This window comes from Priapulus caudatus, unplaced genomic scaffold (assembly GCF_000485595.1).
Source record: "Priapulus caudatus unplaced genomic scaffold, Priapulus_caudatus-5.0.1 Scaffold92, whole genome shotgun sequence".
NCBI lineage: Eukaryota > Metazoa > Priapulida > Priapulimorpha > Priapulimorphida > Priapulidae > Priapulus > Priapulus caudatus.
In genome coordinates, this window is record NW_014577153.1 from 81,145 (window position 1) to 98,868 (window position 17,724).

The window sequence follows — 17,724 nt, forward strand, 5'->3', positions numbered from 1 at the left end:
TAAACAATGAAAAACAAACAGTAAACAGGGCTAAACAAGCACGTACATGCACACGACGTTACGCACACGCAGGCATTCAACACCCCGAGTAACCGATTGTAACCGATCATCGGTTACTTGGGTCCAACTGATGATCGATTACGAAATTACAACCGATTGACAACACTACTGATAGGGCATATGCTGCAACGCTAGTAGCATGGTTGTTTATAACGGAAGTTAACGCGGATGCACGCACAGTTTCAGCATAAACTCGTCGCTCGTGCGAGTAACTCGGAATGCCTGCAGACGACGCATGGTTTTGTATCAAATGAAAGTGTCAATGACACTATAGCTCACCATATATACCATATATACGGTTTTCGATTATCGCGCAAATAAAAGCAATAAAAGTTTTCTGTTTACAGTTTACTGTCAATTTACTGTAACGAAGAATCTAAAACAATATTACACGTAGGTAGGTAGGTAGGTAGGTAAATTTAACAAAATCGAATGAATCTAGATGGCCATTTTCATTTTTGCCAAAAAGTGGGCGTGGCTCGAAAGTAGGTCGACTGGCGTGCTCCAAAATAGGACGTGCAAATCTCTCCCATAGGAGTAACAACTGTATGCAATTTGAAACATGTGGGTCAAACGGTTCTTGAGTTATCGTTGACCGTAGGCAGACACGGAAATGCATAGTGAAATTGCCAAAATCTACCTAATTTGCTTAATTTAAAAAAAATATCAAAACCCGTGTTATATGTTTTGGGGCCAGTCCTAATTCATTCACATACCAAAAATGACCAAAATCCATTGAACCTGAACTGACTTATGGCCATTTCCATTTTTGCCAAAAAGTGGGTGTGGCTCGAAAGTAGGTCCACTGGCGTGCTCCAAAATAAGACGTTCAAATCTCTCCCATAGGAGTAACAACTGTATGCAATTTGAAACATGTAGCTCAAACGGTTCTTGAGTTATCGTTGACCGTAGGCAGACACTGAAATGCATAGTGAAATTGCCAAAATCTACCTCATTTGCATAATTTAAAAAAAATATCAAAACCCCTGTGATATGTTTTGGGGCCAGTCCTTATTCATTCACATACCAAAAATTAGCAAAATCCGTTGAACCTGAACTGACTTATGGCCATTTCCATTTTTGCCAAAAAGTGGGTGTGGCTCGAAAGTAGGTCAACTGGCATGCTTCAAAATAGGACGTTCACATTTCTCCCATAGGAGTAACAACTGTCTGCAATTTGAAACGTGGGTCAAACGGTTCTCAAGTTATCGTTGACCGTAGCCAAATGTTGACGGACGGACGGACGTACGACGGACAACGCCCCATGGCAATAGCTCATCTTGACGATGTCAAGGTGAGCTAAAAATTGACCCACTGTTACCAAACGATGTATTAGCCAAAGAAACATTATGTATTCGGACATTTCAAATCTTTCATTGGACCTTCCAAAAATATTGCGGGCAAAACCCACTATTTTCAGTCCCTGTAGTCATGCACAATTTAAATTTGTAAAACCTAGTTTTCATGGAAAACACGTCAGAAAAACTACTCTTCTTCCAATCATGTACCATAACAAGCATTTACAAGTGTCGATTATGTTTTTAGCTCACCTTGAAATTGTCAAGATGTGCTATTGCCATGGGGCGTTGTCCGTCGTACGTCCGTCCATCCATCAACATTTGGCTACGATCAACGATAACTCAAGAACCGTTTGAGCTACATGTTTCAAATTGCATACAGTTGTTACTCCTATGGGAGAGATTTGAACGTCCTATTTTGAGGCACGCCAGTTGACCTACTTTCGAGCCACGCCCACTGTTTGGCAAAAATAGAAATGGCCATAAGTCAGTTCAGGTTCAAAGCATTTTGCTAATTTTTGGTATGTGAATGAATAACGACTGGCCCCAAAACATATCACAGGGATTTTGATATTTTTTTTAAATTATGCAGATTAGGTATATTTTGGTAATTTCACTATGCATTTTTCGGTGTCCTGCCTACGGTCACAATAACTCAAGAACCGTTGAGCTACATGTTTCAAATGCATACAGTTGTTACTCCTATGGGAGAAGATTGAACGTCCTATTTTGAGCACGCACGTTGACGCTACTTCGAGCAGCGCCGACTGTTTGCACAATAGAAATGGCCATAAGTCAGTTCTAGGTTCAAGCATTTGCTAATTTTTGGTATGTGATGAATAACGACTGGTCGCCAAACATCATCACAGGATGTTTTTTTTTTGATATTTTTTAAATTATGGCAGATTTAGGCTATTTTGGTAATTTTCACTATGCATTTCCGTTCTGCCTACGTCTACATATAAACTCAAGAACGTTTGACGCTACATTGTTTCAAATTGCATACAGTTGTTACTCCTATGGAGAGATTGTGAACGTCCTATTTTGGAGCATGCCAGTCGACCTACTTTCGAGCCACGCCCACTTTTTGGCAAAAATGGAAATGGCCATCTAGATTCATTCGATTTTGTTAAATTTACCTACCCACCTACCTACCTACCTATTCATACCTACGTGTAATATTGTGTTTAGATTCTTGTTACAGTATTTAACTGGAATATTTTACTTTTATTTGCGCAATAAGCGAAAACCAAAATGGCGATCATTTAGGTGTAGCGTCATCTCTCGCCCAGATTTTCAGACTTTCACATCTGAAACATTTTATTTTCGCATTCAAAACTAACCGCTGGAAACAAAACAGTAACATTTCTATTAGTATAAAACCGGGAATAAGGACATTTGATCACATTTCGGTCCGTCATAAATGAAACACTTACCAAATTTTAAATATCATCTCCCTCTTCTATCACACCCAAGGTGAGCTATAGTGTCATTGACGCTTTCATTGATATTTTGATGATGTACGCCTATCATATCTTGTAATACCGCGTAGAATGTCTTGCAGTGGGTTAATATTTGCCGTAACTTTAAGTTGCTGACAATGTACACGAGGCCCCTACACCTTTCACGTTGTAGTAGCTTCAGTTGTAAGGTTAATTATCAAACACACTGCACAGCACAAATGTAGCTGTTATGTGATTCAGGAAGCTCTGTGAAAATTTCAGTCATTAGAAGTTGTGGCAGTCAATACAACGTATAGGAAACTATTTCAGAATACAATTGGCAATATGTAAATGTCTCAATTATTTCAGTTATCCTTGTGACAACTTGTGGTGTATGTCTTTCTGCAGTATGGTGAAAGCTGAGAAAAATGGCAATCCACGAAAAGTAGTGGACCGGTCTGTCGACTGTAATCCATATGTAAACTACACGAAGTTCGACAACCTGATGGGTGTGGCCAACCGCAAGCAGCATCCGCCTGTACCGGAGCCGGAGGTGGCCCTCATGTTCCGCAGAAAGGGAAACAAAAACGTCGATCTAGATCTCACGCAGCTTGAGAAGAAGCTTCGGCGTGCTAAAAAAGATGTATGTTCTACTTTCATTTTATTGTCGACTAATATCCTGCATTAAGAAAATCGAATTATGCGTCAGAAGGTACCTCCATATATGATATCCATATGTGGTTTACTTTGAGAAACTCCACCTAGGGTCTTTGAGCAGTTGTGTTAGATCCGAGGAAGTAATCTTAAGGTCTGAGACCTTAATCGACTTCTTAATCGAGGAGTTTGCTTCGATCTGATGGCATAAATCTTTCACGATTGCAGAAACCGAAGAACGCCGAGGTGTACAACCAGATCGGCAACTACTGGCGCATCAAGGGCGACACACACGAGTCGATAGAGTGCTTCCGGCGGTCGCTCGCCGTCCAGCCCGACCACCCGGACGTGCTGCTGAACCTCGCGCGCGTGCTCTTCAATCTGCAGTACCTGGACGACGCCAAGTACCTGATCCTACGCTCGCTCGAGAAGCAGTCGCCTGAGCAGAACTGGCTGCAGCACTTCACGCTCGGCGAGATCCTCAAGGCGTACGGTCACGACCAGGAGGCGCGCATCCACTTTCGGCACGCGCTCGAGCTCAACCCGAGCTTCCTGCCCGCCGAGGAGCACCTGCGCAAGATGGAGACCGTTCCCGAGTCGACGGTGACCATCTACACGCTGCTCATCATCGCCTTCCTGGTGATGGCCGTGCTGGTGGGGCTGCTGTCGTCGATCGAGAGCGGCGTCGAGTACGGTGACATCCTCAAGACGCAGCGGCACTTCAATCGCGCGATGGCGATGCGCTCGATTAAACTCAGCGGTGCGAGCCACAACCAGCGGCAAAGCAAATTAAAGAAATACAACTTCTGATTTTATCGTCGCGACAAAACTCGCGGGCACGTACACGGCGTATAGAATGCGCATCGTCAGTGCGGAAGTAACCATATTATTGTAATTCTTCAAGTATCGTCTTGAGCTTTCAGGAAGAATGTAGGCAGAGACCCAAAGAAATTATAGGATAAAAATTTACTACATGAAGCTGAAAAGGCTCGTGTGACAAGGAACGATGTCCTTGTGTACCTGTATTTTATTTATTTTTTCGTGGTTGGGAGTGTTTCCACCACAGTGCCAATATTGAAGGTTTAAGTGTTTGTATTTTACAGTGTTTTATTGTCATTAAATTATGCAAAGTGAGCAAGAAACTTCTTATGTTGCATTGTTACATGTTAAAAAATGTAGAAAATACTGAGTTATGAAAACTCACTGAAGATTTATTTTAAATACAAGACATCACATGGCCCTGTTTAAACAAGACAAAAATATCTTGTTGCACAGCAATAGCAGAAATTCCAGGTGAACATAATATCAAATATTAGATATCATGTACTCCTGTAAATATGTTAAAATATGTCCATATCAAAATATAAGATGTACATAATCATATGTACATATTCATGTGTACAAAATAATGGGCTTATAATACTAATACTAAGCTTGCACACAGTATTGTAATAACACTCACATAATAACATTCACACAAAGTGCCCTTTTTAAGACAATAAAATTGTGCTGCCATCTAATGGCAACCAAATAAAATAAACAATATCTTTCATGTGTCCTCAATCAGACCAGCAAGCTTTACAACCAAACCAAATGGGAAAGTAAATGAGTACCACTCAGCGAAAAAAATACACGGGAGCGGCGAACGATTTCGCCCCCGTCAGCTTTCAAAGCGCTCTGGTAACAACAATTACGAGAGCGAAAATTTTGGAAGATGAGAATAAATCGCTCCCGTGCTGCCGGCAGCGTTCGTAATTAGTTCCGACCCGGAGTACCGAGCCCATCAAGTTTTTGCTCGGGCCACCATCTCTACGAAACTGCCGGTCCTCCTGACCGGCACTTTTTCCCCTCATATTACGCTTAAATACTACGGTTATCGCAACGGCAGTTTAGACAGACTTGTAAACGGGAGTGCATAATACGACCCGTTCCTCAACGTAGACGGGGTATCCAAAACATCTAGAGCTGCATGAACTCCCTCAACGCATGATTCGCCACACGAACAAAAACTCGCGACTGTCTAAGAAATCGATTGTGGCATCGCCGGCATGTAGTCCAGGCCAGTGTTTTTAGGAGCGCATAACAATAAGTTATATATCGCAGGGGTTATCGTGGGGAGTGAGGGCACGACCAGTGACACCTGACACGCACGTAATCAAAGCTGTTAACTGAATTCGTCACTTTTCTTAACGTAGAAAGTGGACCGTTTTTATTCAGTTAGATATCTAGAAGCAATATGTGAACTTTATATATACTTGAAGATTCTAGGCACTTGTAACTTTGCGGATGTGCGGCAGCATTGATCTATGCATGGGGGTACCGTGGACTGGGGAGGAGAAAAACGAAAGTAAAACCTTACCCAGAAGCTCCCCCGACATACCTAGAGATTGAAACATTATTTGACCAACTCTAATTAAGTTACATGTATGCTGTTTTAATGCCAATGGTTATCTTTATATACTATTTTGTTACTCACTGCTAGTAAATAAGCGGACCACCAAATTTTTGTGCAGGTCCACCAACTTTCTAAAGACTGCTGTCCACTAGATTTTCAGCCGAAATTCGAACCCTGCGGTGCCGGGCTCGACAAACCCACTTGCCCGATGGCCTGGGCCAACCAAAATTCGCCCCCGGACAAGTAGCTTGAAATTGCACTTGCCTGTTCGGGCAAGCAAGTTTTTTTTATTGAATGGCTACACATAATGAGATTTTTCTGTTTCCACCCGTCCCTTGCATTGTTTTGCACAGACATAAGCTGCCTTGCTGCGACAAGATTTGAATGAAAAAAACAATGCGAATAAGACATACAATCAGTGCATGCAGTCATACTTTGTAACCAACATGCATACAGCAACATGCAAACCCGGCCTCTGTGATTTTGTCACCATTATGAATGATTGTTGACCTCGTCGATTTCGCCAAAGCATAATCTTGACTTTCGTTTGGGAAACACCTTTACGATAATTAGACACCATTTCTGGCTTCTGAGACATTATCAGAGTCAGAGCATCAAAATTATGAAAATTTTAACAAAATCATGCAATGAAAAAGTAGCTCTGGTCAAGCCTAAAATAGCTCCCGTAAAAATATTACGAGAGCTCTTTTTTTCATACAAAATCAAGAAAGAGCTCTCGTAAAAAAAATGAAATTTTTAGGCTGCATGGTACCACTGCACAATACGGACTCTACAGATACAAATACCACCAGGGCTCCTACACACTAATCTATATTTGCCTTTATTACATGTTAACACATGTGGACATGTAATACTGGTTTACACATGTACCATGTGGGGGCACATTGGTTATATAAGCACAGTGGGTTTCGGCATATCTCGTGTGTTATAGCCAACTTTTCTGGAAATGCTTAGCATCTAGTACATTGCTTTGATCTATGCTGCATCTCACATGGAAACTACATCATGGCTCAGCCCGGCTGGGTTTGCAAGTGGGCCGAGAATGGAGGTGGACACGCCTAGAAATCAGACGATCAGAACAGGGAAAATAGAAACCAGTTTCAAAACGATGAACTCTCCCTGATTACAAGCCTTTTTTGAGAACGATCACAGCAAAGGCGGTAGAAATCTCCAACAATGCAGGTGTGCAGCTGCAGAACGAGAAGACCCACCAGTAGAGATCACAATCCCATACATCAAATATGAAGTAAGCAAGAGCTATGGAGCCGCTTGCGTGGGATGCTATTGCTGAAAATTGAACAACGACTAAGGACTTTGAACGTGAAACAAGTGTAAAACAGCTAGATTTAATTATGAGTAGATTTTAGAGTAAAAAAACTAAATTTAATATTTAAAGAATGACACTCTCAACCATTTGCTGTTTATCTAGTAACTGGGCTTGAGATTCAGGAGTGTCAAAATATTCTAACTCTACAATACAGAAGATCCATACACTGAATATTTCCACACAATGATAAACCAGAGGACAGGTTGCATCTACTAGTTCAACAGCATGTTGCTATTAGTGGTTTTGTAATGAAAGTGCGGGGCATGAATAACTGCAGTTCATTGCTAGTATAGACACATTCAAGCCTGTAAAAAGTGACACTCAGCAAAAATGTGAAAGGTGTTCTTTATAAACAAGTGATCATTCTATATGTGTACTTTCACTCAGTAACTGCCACTCAAGGGAAGCCCAAAAAATGTTCTTTATAGACAGGTGTCAGCTTTATACATGTAGTTTCAATGTATAACCGCCACTTAAACTAAAGGAAACACCAAGTATTTTTTATAGTAAGGTGTCCGCTCTCTAGGGGTATCGACTAACAGAGGTTGTATAAGGATACAGACGAGAGCAACAGTTGGCATGAACATGGAAATCCCTGTGAAGAATCCAACGAGTTCCACTGCAATGAGACCTAAAGAAACTGACAGTCCAACGACGAGTCTGAAACATTACATCACAAGTTATCATTCAACATCAATACAACAATAACATCATCTAGGAACACAGTGTATATTAGATGGAATTGGCCTCTGGTGCTACAAAATTCTACTATACTAACTAGTTCGTTCCAGAGCATGGCCTCGCGGAATTACCGTATTTTTTCAGCAAATGTCCAAAGAAAATTTGGCAGACGTGCAACCGCATGATCTTCCAAATAAGCATGTGCGTTATTGTTAATATCTTTAATTTTGAACTTCAGACTGCGGACTCGATCCTTATTTTGCTGCGGACTCCCTCTTTTTTTAGGGCAGGGAGTCCGTTGGACTCCCCTGTTTACAAGTTAATTTCTACCCCTGAGCACCATATTGTTCCGTTCAAGTTGTAACTGACTGTTGTTGCTATAATAGTAATTGTAAATAAAAATGAGAAAATTTACAAAACTTACTGCATGTCTTTGCGATTGTACTCATCTTGGCTGTAAGACTGTGGCAAGCATGCTAGAATATTATCACCCTGCAAAACACCGCCATGTCTATATAACGACCACAGTCTCATATGATTTGGGTAGTTTTTAATAACATAATTTTACATGACTGAACAACCTCTCCCATGCGAATTAATTATTAGCAGACAATTTACCGTCCTGATATAACAATCATATAATGTGAAATCTTTTAAGACGAGATATGTCATGCCACATACACAATTCTGTGATTATACTCACCCTTGACCAGAAAATTATCCACGTAATGACAAGGTGTGCAATCAGTGTCAGGAATCGAGCTGGTACAATGCCAGGAATCCCCATGTTCAGCAAATTGTTGGTTGTGCTAAGGTTGTCATGTCTAGGCAAACGGTTGACCAGTAATACAGTGTTAGTAAATAAACTGGTCTACAATTTGATGCCACAAAATCGGCGCAATGATGATGATTGATGGTGATGATGATGATGATTGTAGCTCTAGTACTATAGCCCGCGTACAGTTGCCGCTGGCAACAGTGGCCAGTGGCAACTGTACGCGGGCTATGACACTTTCATATAGTACTACTACTAGAGCTATGTAGCTCTAGTACTAGAGCTAAGAGCTATGATGATTGATGGTGCAAGTTTACTTTGAACTACTTGAAGTTGTAACATTTTTGTGAAAAGATTGTACGGGAATAAAATACGACAATGCAGGAAAAGATATGAGATCCAAATTAGGGCCCAAGGATAGAGAACATGGGTTCCAATAAAACCAATGTGCCTAACCCTAACCCTAACCTTAATTCTAACCCTAACCCTAACCCTAAGGCCTAACCATAACCCTAACCTATTATATTGATATAATATTATATTGATGTAAATAACATTGGTTTTATTGGGACCCATGTTCTCTATCCTTGAACCCAAATGAGGATAGACAGTAACACTAGGATAAGTACAGTAACACAGTCACAGAATTTGTTTACCATTTCAAACTACAGTTACCCGCGACACTGGGATGTGGGGAACGTCATCAGATTCGAGGTCTACGTCATTACAGTATGTGAACCCACTAAAGACTGTTCTCTTGTTATCATAAAGTGCAGGCTGTCATTCGCTGACACTGACAGTACTTAGTTACTTAGTTATTTACGCTGGGATGGTTAGTGTTAACTTGTTAAAATGTATTTATATTTCTAAATCCATTTTGTGTTCGTGCGCATGTTCCCGGCAATGATTTTATAGGGCCTAACTGAAATTACTTGGCGAAGTCACTAACGCTAAAACAGTCGCGTCGGTAACACTAACACTAACACTACCAGTACCACTACCAGTGACACTAACAGTAACAGTAACAGTATTAGTCAGTAACAGTAACAGTAACATAGCTCCAAGAAACGGTATTGCTAGGGTTAGAATACCTATTGACGTTAGTCACACAGCCTGGTCGGGTTAACAGTAACACTAACACTAGTAACAGTGTCAGTAACAGTAACAGTGACTCTATCTCCAAGAAACGGTATTGCTAGGGTTAGAATACCTATATTGACGTTATTCACACACTGACACAGCCTGGTTGGGTTACTGAGGCTGATAGGGTCTATGACTATGTCCCCCTGAGGCGTGTTCAGGAGACCGAACGCTCGCGAGCGCTCGCGAGCGCTCGCCTTCTGAACGACACTGCGCTCGCGAGCGCTCGCGAGCGCTTGCGTGCAAGTTTGAAAGGCTGTTCGCTCAGCGCGCGAGTTGTTTACAAGATGGCGACGGGAAATCTGGCGAATGCGAATCTAACATTTCTGACGTCAATTTGCAATCTATTTCAACTTCATTTCATTTTTCATTCATTTATTTACTTCTAAATTCAATTCGTATCAATTTCATCTGCTAATTCGTTTAACAGTACTTGTTCGAAGTCATTAAAATCTCTGCTGAGTAACCCTTCATGGGGGCCGCCATCTTTGATCAAGCAAGCGCACAGCGAGCGCTCGTGTTTCGTTCAAGAGGCGCTGCGTTCGTGCAGCGAGCGTTCGATTCGAGCGTTCGCTCTCCTGAACACGCCTCAGGTTACTGCCGGAACGTACCCTGGTTACTTACGGTCCGGTATACCGGAACGTACCGTGGTAACTATCTAATACGCTGGACCGTACCTCGCCTACTTCAAATCGTACCCTGACTTTCAGCTGATGTCGTAATACTCTACACACCGCTTGTCGGCAGGAAACGCGCTGCTTTATGCTCCCGTTCCTTGTTTCCGGTCCGTTCTCGCAAAATATTCGTATTCCTTACCCTGTTACGTTTCACCTCCCGACCCTTTCTACAAGTGTCAGCGAGTCTATACGTTTCCAATCCATTAAGATAATCATACAAATTTTCCTGTTCCACCACAACACTTAATTGGAGCCATCTTTCAAAAATCTCGCGCGAAAATGTCGTAAACATTGCGAAAGGAAAACGCATTCCCGATCATCGCGATATTTGCAAAAGGATTGCGCGCATCAGTGTATATAGGTTGAAATTTCTTCTTGGTTTCACAGTTTCATACTCCAATCCAACTTTATAAATATATCATACAGGTCTGTATGTATATTTCAAATTTTGCGACATCAGTAGCTGGGCGGAACAGGGACAGTCAGGGTACGGTAGGGAATAAGCGAGGTACGGTCCGGCATATCACATAGTTACCAGGGTACGTTCCGGTATACCGCGGACCGTATCCAGGGTACATTCCGGGAGTATACCCTGGGGGACATAGACCCTATCAGCGTTACTGAGACTGTAGTGTAACTATCGGCAAGCCTTAGCTCTAGTACTAGTAGTACTAGTAGTAGTAGTAGTACTGTAGGCCTAGCCTGCGTACAACTCTACGCCTACGGCCTGCGGCAACTACGCGGGCTATATAGATACAATAATGTAACCCAAACACAGGATAGGGTTACAACACGAGCCTATTCTTTTCTTTGGAGGAACCCCTGAGTGAATAACTCATGGCGGTTTGCTGGTGCGTTTTCAGAGACTAGAACTTCCAAACTGGGTTTATTCTAAACACAAACCTTTCTCCGCTATCCTGGAACTTACTATGTATCAAATCAATGACAGACAATGTGAAAATTGAATTATAAATGGGAAATATTTACTTTAACATACATAATGATAATACAGCTGTTTATCTGCTGGTGCTGCTTCGTCATATCCTATCCAGCTCACAACTCTACTCAAAGACGTACCTCTATTCTGATATGCATTTATCCTTTCAAACTGAATGACACCAACACATTAACAGATGATTCATTGATTATAATCATTCTATAGTATATATATATGTTACTATGATTTTCATGATAGCACCACAGCCATCAGACAGGTACAGCGAAGATGTAGGATAGGTCGGGGGACGTGGCCTTTGGTGGCAGGACATCATTTGTTATGCCTCCTCACGTACTTTTCAAGGCACACACAATTGCCCAGCTGTGTGTAAAACAAGCCAGACTAGGAAAATGTTGCTTCTTGCCGCAAACTACTAAAGTAAGTATCATTGTAGTAAGCTTGTTATGTTACGTACATTTGTACTCACTCGGCTTTGCATTAAAGTGATTATTGCGAGTTTTTTGGCTCAGAAAAACGAAATATAGCTGAATATAGTCTCACCTGACAGTGGATATATCACTGATTATACCAACATTCAAAACACCAAGATTTTATGCAGTTATAGCATAGAAAAATTGATTTAACCACATCATACCAGCAATAAATTTTATCGTGTCACGACTCTCAAAAATCACAAATGGCGTCTCAAACAAGCGAACATAGTTAAAACAAAAGGGCGTGCAATTCTGTTTGGTAAATATTATTGAGTTTTTATGTCAATAATTCAGAGCACTTTCTGTCATTGTCATTCCCGTGTTACTATCTGACTGGCAATCCACAAGCTTCTCTAATAACAGACTTTACGTGGCATTAGTACTACACTGCTGTTACGCTAGTATGAACGTCTGTGTTTACACTCTAACCTGATTTTTACGGTGCGTGGTATGCATTGCTGCACCGTGATAGATGTCTCGCGCTACCGCGAGAAAATTCGAGAGATGGCAACGGTAAACAGAAACAGAACGCAAAATTGTAATCGTGCATGATTTCATTGGATTTGGTGAATATGAAGGTTCTAAGACATTTTATCGTTACTCTAGACAATTGCTGTTACTCAAGCAATAACGGTAGGTATCATGAAAGTGGGGAAAACACTGGAAAATTCTCGCAATAGACGCTTTAACTAACGGTTATAAAAATACTATCCTTTTATATTGTTAGGGCTTCTTTTTAGAACTCGGTCTCATGAAAATTCACAAATAAATTTATTGTTGCTAACAACTGTAAATATACTATCAAGCTTGAAGAAGTAAGAAAATTATGCTGTTATATACATATATTAGGAACATAATTTTTTATATTCTTATTATTCGACTTTGTTTTAAGTTTATATAAATACTAATTGAGCCTACTGAGATTAGTAATCATCAGAGTAAGAAATGTATAGAGTTCTCTGACAGTGACCCCGCTACTTTGTATCGTCAGCTACACAGAGCCAGCGCTGCATACGCGGCCAAAGCAAAACCCGTAAATGTTGCCGAGGATGCCTCGCAATCATCAGCTGACGTCGATCATGATATAGAAGGCAGCACGGTTGTCGTGCATCCGGAACTTTTACACGACAACTTATCGGCAGAGACGGCGACGTTGCCCCCGGCGACCACCCGTCATCTTGAGAGCCCGGTGCTGCATCTGCGCAGGGCCAACAAGCTGTTGTTTGGCGACCAGCAAGAGTTCAGCATCTATGTGCAGCGTGATGCGCAATTGGTCGATGTTGTCGGTGGCAGCCAGGTGGAGCCACTGAAGCTGCAGAATGCTGTTCATCCGAGAGACTTAGAATGGCGAGCACTAAAGATAGATTTGAAGAAACTGCCTGGAGTCTACCTACGACTGTCAAAGCATCGTCTCACGAGTAAGCCTCAGCTGATTGTTGGGCATGCACCAACTCTCTCCCTTCCAATACTGACCCCTCCCCCTATCCGCACCCCGCATCATATGATATCAAATATGGTTCCTTAGATAATATTCTTCAGCTATCAATCTATTAATAACAGTGATGTAATAGGTATAACAGAGATGACAACCACTACGATTTATCCGTATTTTACACGAATTTCTATTCCTTTTGCACCACTACGACCAGTTTGTATCAAACTACGAATTTCACTGTGATAGAAAAAAAAAGTCAATTATTGTCATTTTTTGTCAATTTATTGTCATTTTTTGTCAATTTATTGTCATTTTTGACCCTCAGAATGCAGGAAATTGCATCTCAGAATCTAAAAAAATTTCCGGGGGGCATGCCGAACCCCCCTAGCAAACTCAGGTCACTACGTGACCCTCAAACTACTAATTTGATGGCCAGAAACTACAGATTGCTTCAAATTACAAATATGTGTTGGCATCTTTGGTATAATTAGACAATTTTTATAGTAATGTTATGATCTGTTTAAATTATCACTATGAATGAATTATATCTTATTATATGATATAGATATTCTTTTAACTATATTTCAGTGTTAGTTGTCATGACAACAGCAGCAGGTTATGGCATGGCACCAGGAGCATTTGACTTGGTCACGTTCCTTTTAGCTTGTGGTGGGACTGGTTTTACATCATGTGCTGCGAACACAATAAACCAAGTAAATATTTTTATGTTTCTCTGTTAATGTAGAGTTTTAATCAAGAGCAAGTTATTGTGATTTTCATACATTTATAGCACTATTTGACAAATTTGGACAAACCCTACGGAAGATCGGCATATTCTACTCGTGAATTGATGGCATCTATGCAATGCATGTAATCCATATTTGTCTGTATATATATTCTCTTATCCGACAAAACTGATTAGTTGTTTTTCTATTCAGTTTCTGGAGGTTCCTTATGATTCCCAGATGGCCAGAACCAAGGCGAGACCATTAGTCATGGGACTTGTCAGGTATGTAAAACTGTTATGTGTAGGGGTCCCATTATGCACTAGATGGCGGATATGATACGTATCACAATACAGAGTAGCAAATATGATTATTATTCAGAAATATATACACAAGCAAATATTTCGAGTGAAGTGTTTAATCAGTATTTTAATGTGTTATCTGAATCTGATTATATTTTTTAAACAAAAACAAGCTTATCGACATTCCCTATTGAAAGCACGAAATGCTATTTCTGGCCTATTATGGGCAAATTAGTGCATGTGATGAGCTACCAGGTTATCTGCTAGCATGCAAATAGCTTCATTAGGATTCATTCATAGTGTGTTGGATTCAAAGGCTTGGCAGCACTGTCACTGCAGTGCGTTCCGTGACTTGACCTTGTGCGTTCCGTGACTTGACTTTGTGCGTTCCGTGACTTGACCTTGTACGTTCCGTGACTTGACCTTGGACGTGTGCATGTTCTGCTGCAGTCCACTTCACGGAGTGCTCTTCGCTGCAAGTTCGGCCATCACAGGCTTGTCGATCCTAGCCTATCATGTCAACCCGTTGACTGCCGCACTTGGTGCTGTCAACCTGGTGCTCTACACGCTAGTCTATACACCAATGAAGCGGGCGTCCATCTACAACACGTGGGTGGGGTCAGTAGTCGGTGGCATCCCTCCAGTCATGGGCTGGACAGCCTGCACTGGAGTCATTGATCCAGGTTAGGAAGCTACTTGTACACTAACTGTTTAGTCACCAGGTGGGATGTGAAGTAACTTGATGGTGATGTTGTGTCTGGCTCCTGTAACACACAGGCGTAGGGCAGGGTTCTAATCTCCACAGCTAAATGCTAATGGCGAAGTCCTGACATGTAAATCTTTACGAGAGTAGTTAAAATACGAAGTCTGTAGTCTGCAGCCGAAAAGTTGTGTTGCGCAACTTTGTCAGTGGATGTGCTTGTAGTGGCGCCACCACCGTTGTAAGCAATGGTATAGCCAGCAGTTTTAAAACGTTGAAAAAAAATATTTATAATTAATATTGAACAGTGACATTTTTTATGTAGCATAATTGAAACCTATTTTAACTAACAATATGCAAGCAACATATGATCATGTGTGCCCGTAATATGATTTGAGAAGGTAATCACTCGGTTGTTTTTCTCATCTGATGCAGGCGCCTTGGTGCTGGGTGCTGTTCTATTCGCATGGCAGTTTCCACACTTTAATGCGCTCAGCTGGAACCTGAAGGAGCAGTACTCCAAAGCTGGCTACCGCATGATGGCAGTCACTGAGCCAGCATTGTGTCGTGCCACCGCGCTACGATACAGGTAACAGATGCAGCAGCGAAATCCTCGATCATCTGTCATTTTAAATCCATGGGTAAAATATCTGTAGGGGTTTATTTCACAGATGCAGGTAATATTATATATATCAAGTGCACTAACACTAACGCATACCTTAACACTTTCTTGGGGCAAAGCATTGTTTACGAACTGTTTATGGGAGGACACGATATGGAAAGAACGTATGTTGGCAAAAACACACAGTCATGGAAAGTGTAGCTATTAAATCTCGGGAAACTTCTGGGGGGGGGGAAATGTTTTACGGTGGGTGTTAGAAGTCTGTGCCGGTGTGTGTTTACAGTGTCGTCATGATCGGAGTGTGCAGCCTGGCTCCGGTTCTCGGCGTGACGACATGGCTGTTTGCCGTCGATTCGCTACCGCTGAATGCCTACCTCACCTACCTGGCGTGGAACTTCTACCAGCGGCCCAATGCAAAGACATCTCGGCAGCTGTTCCGTTTTAGTCTTGTACACCTTCCCTTCCTCATGCTGCTGATGGTGATCGGAAAGCGCTACGACAACCGGACGAAGGAGGGCAAGGCGGGCACAACGGATGCACAGGCACTTGTAGTGCATGCCGCACGGTGACGAGAAATGCCACATAGGCTATTATAGGCAGTGTATACAGTGTAGAGGACAGTCACACAGTTGGCCAGGTGCATTGATTGGCGTCAGTGACCCAGTAGACGTATGCCTTATTGTTACTTAACCCATTATAAGCAGGTCTACCATAATTGAAATCGACAGTTTTGCCCTCATGGTAGTGAGTGGGTGACTTGGTTTGTAAGTGATTGGAGTAGAGTGTAGTAGTGGTCACAATTGTTTATGTCCGGCATTCAAGGCTGATCATTTTATCATTTATTGTATTGTTAGGGTTGGTTTGCGTTTTCTTACAAAACAGTGAAGTTTGATCAGTGGCAGTGTTTGTGGTGGGTTAGAAAGTCAGAGTGAAGCTTTGATAAGTCCAATTTCACAACTTGTCACTCTGTAACAAGTCAGGCTGGCTGCCAATTGACAAAAAAATAGCCGTACTGAATTGATTTACAAATCTGATGTGGTGCCAGTAAGGATATCCAAAGGTACAAATAGACAAAATAGGTGAAATTGTCTAAATTCTACACAAAAGTGTCCACGATCTTCAACTTCAAGTGGATAAAAACCTGACAGTTATATCTAATGTCATGTTTATTTGAGTTGTGATGAATACTAGGTTGATCACTATACGGTATACGTAGAACTTACAGTAAATGCTCAAGTGCCTCCTTATTTCCTGATTCAATAGAAGACGTAGTCTTCAATTCTATGACTTGGTGATACAGTATTAACACAAGTTAATCAAATCAAGTGTTGCAACTGTGAATGTACATGTGCAATTATGTTGAACTTATCAAACCGGTAGGGGACACAAAATATGCAAGGAGCGTTTGAATGTCTATGGAAACATCTATTTTTTTTAAATGCTATGTCTTAAATTCCGAATAACCAACATATTATGTAATAACTTTGCAGCAATGGCGACATTCGATTTAATTAGCAGAACTTGTATCTATTTGTATATAAATTTAACTGTAAATTGTGATCTCAATTAAACTCAAGTTTTCATACTGAATAATCATAATGATATATCTTACTAAATACTATAACTATAACTATAAGTATAAATACAATTTATAAATTGGGGAATTTCTGTCTGTGTCACGTGTGTGTTTGTGTGTCCGGCCGGCTATACGTTTCCGCACCGCTCAACGGATCCTCTCCAAACTTGGTCGGAACATTCTACAGATCATGACACGTTGCATGGGCTTCTTTTTTTTCAGTTTCATTTTTTTTCACATTTCACGTTCATAAACTTACTATTATTATACGTCATTGATCCCAGCATCATTTACCACATTACCAATATTTTATTCTCTTCATATAATGAGTGAAACAATGCGAATGGCCATGTCTGCTGTCACTGCAATACGTACAAAATGTACATGATTAGGCCTTTTGCTTTACAGCACTGAGCATCACGTGAGCAGAGCGCATGCAGCACGTGTTTAAATAATATCCGGA

The 17,724-nt window shown here is 41.3% G+C and overlaps 3 protein-coding genes across 4 annotated transcripts in view; 2 read left to right on the plus strand and 1 right to left on the minus strand.

Moving 5' to 3' along the window:
• LOC106804919 (tetratricopeptide repeat protein 17-like) overlaps nucleotides 1-4,599 on the plus strand; it is a 12,471-nt gene extending 7,872 nt beyond the window's left edge. The window contains exons 2-3 of the mRNA XM_014806325.1: nucleotides 3,209-3,443; nucleotides 3,683-4,599. Of these exons, the coding sequence (XP_014661811.1) occupies nucleotides 3,209-3,443; nucleotides 3,683-4,264 (817 nt within the window). The 3' untranslated portion in view covers nucleotides 4,265-4,599. The remainder of the gene's footprint in view (nucleotides 1-3,208; nucleotides 3,444-3,682) is intronic.
• A 1,936-nt stretch (nucleotides 4,600-6,535) lies between these two features.
• On the minus strand, nucleotides 6,536-9,383 carry LOC106804918 (transmembrane protein 107-like). Of its 2 annotated transcripts, none has more exons than XM_014806323.1 (5): nucleotides 9,310-9,383; nucleotides 8,582-8,702; nucleotides 8,303-8,370; nucleotides 7,757-7,857; nucleotides 6,536-7,157 (listed from the first exon to the last, which is right to left on the minus strand). In XM_014806323.1, the coding sequence occupies exons 2-5, from the start codon at nucleotides 8,663-8,665 to the stop codon at nucleotides 6,994-6,996; spliced, it is 417 nt and encodes a 138-aa protein (XP_014661809.1). In that variant the 5' UTR covers nucleotides 8,666-8,702; nucleotides 9,310-9,383; the 3' UTR covers nucleotides 6,536-6,993. The 2 variants fall into 2 exon arrangements, with proteins under 2 accessions (XP_014661809.1, XP_014661810.1); XM_014806324.1 differs by having other exon boundaries at nucleotides 9,271-9,328.
• Nucleotides 9,384-9,412: 29 nt separating this feature from the next.
• LOC106804917 (protoheme IX farnesyltransferase, mitochondrial-like) lies at nucleotides 9,413-17,284 on the plus strand. The gene is made up of 8 exons (XM_014806321.1): nucleotides 9,413-9,485; nucleotides 11,666-11,845; nucleotides 12,893-13,319; nucleotides 13,925-14,049; nucleotides 14,275-14,345; nucleotides 14,814-15,046; nucleotides 15,499-15,652; nucleotides 15,969-17,284. Exons 2-8 carry the CDS (start codon nucleotides 11,747-11,749, stop codon nucleotides 16,252-16,254), a joined length of 1,395 nt encoding a protein of 464 aa, XP_014661807.1. The 5' UTR covers nucleotides 9,413-9,485; nucleotides 11,666-11,746; the 3' UTR covers nucleotides 16,255-17,284.
• Nucleotides 17,285-17,724: the final 440 nt, after the last annotated feature.

Coding starts and splice junctions, on each gene's coding strand:
- LOC106804917 (XM_014806321.1), top strand. CDS start 11,747: ATGCCTCCTCACGTACTTTTCAAGGCACACACAATTGCCCAGCTGTGT. Junction 11,846..12,892: donor TCTTGCCGCAAACTACTAAA/GTAAGTATCATT, acceptor TTGTATCGTCAG/CTACACAGAGCCAGCGCTGC. Junction 14,050..14,274: donor CTGCGAACACAATAAACCAA/GTAAATATTTTT, acceptor TTTTCTATTCAG/TTTCTGGAGGTTCCTTATGA.
- LOC106804918 (XM_014806323.1), bottom strand. CDS start 8,665: ATGGGGATTCCTGGCATTGTACCAGCTCGATTCCTGACACTGATTGCA. Junction 8,371..8,581: donor GGATAATTTTCTGGTCAAGG/GTGAGTATAATC, acceptor GGTGTTTTGCAG/GGTGATAATATTCTAGCATG. Junction 7,158..7,756: donor GCCAACTGTTGCTCTCGTCT/GTATCCTTATAC, acceptor TTCAATTTTCAG/CAATAGCATCCCACGCAAGC.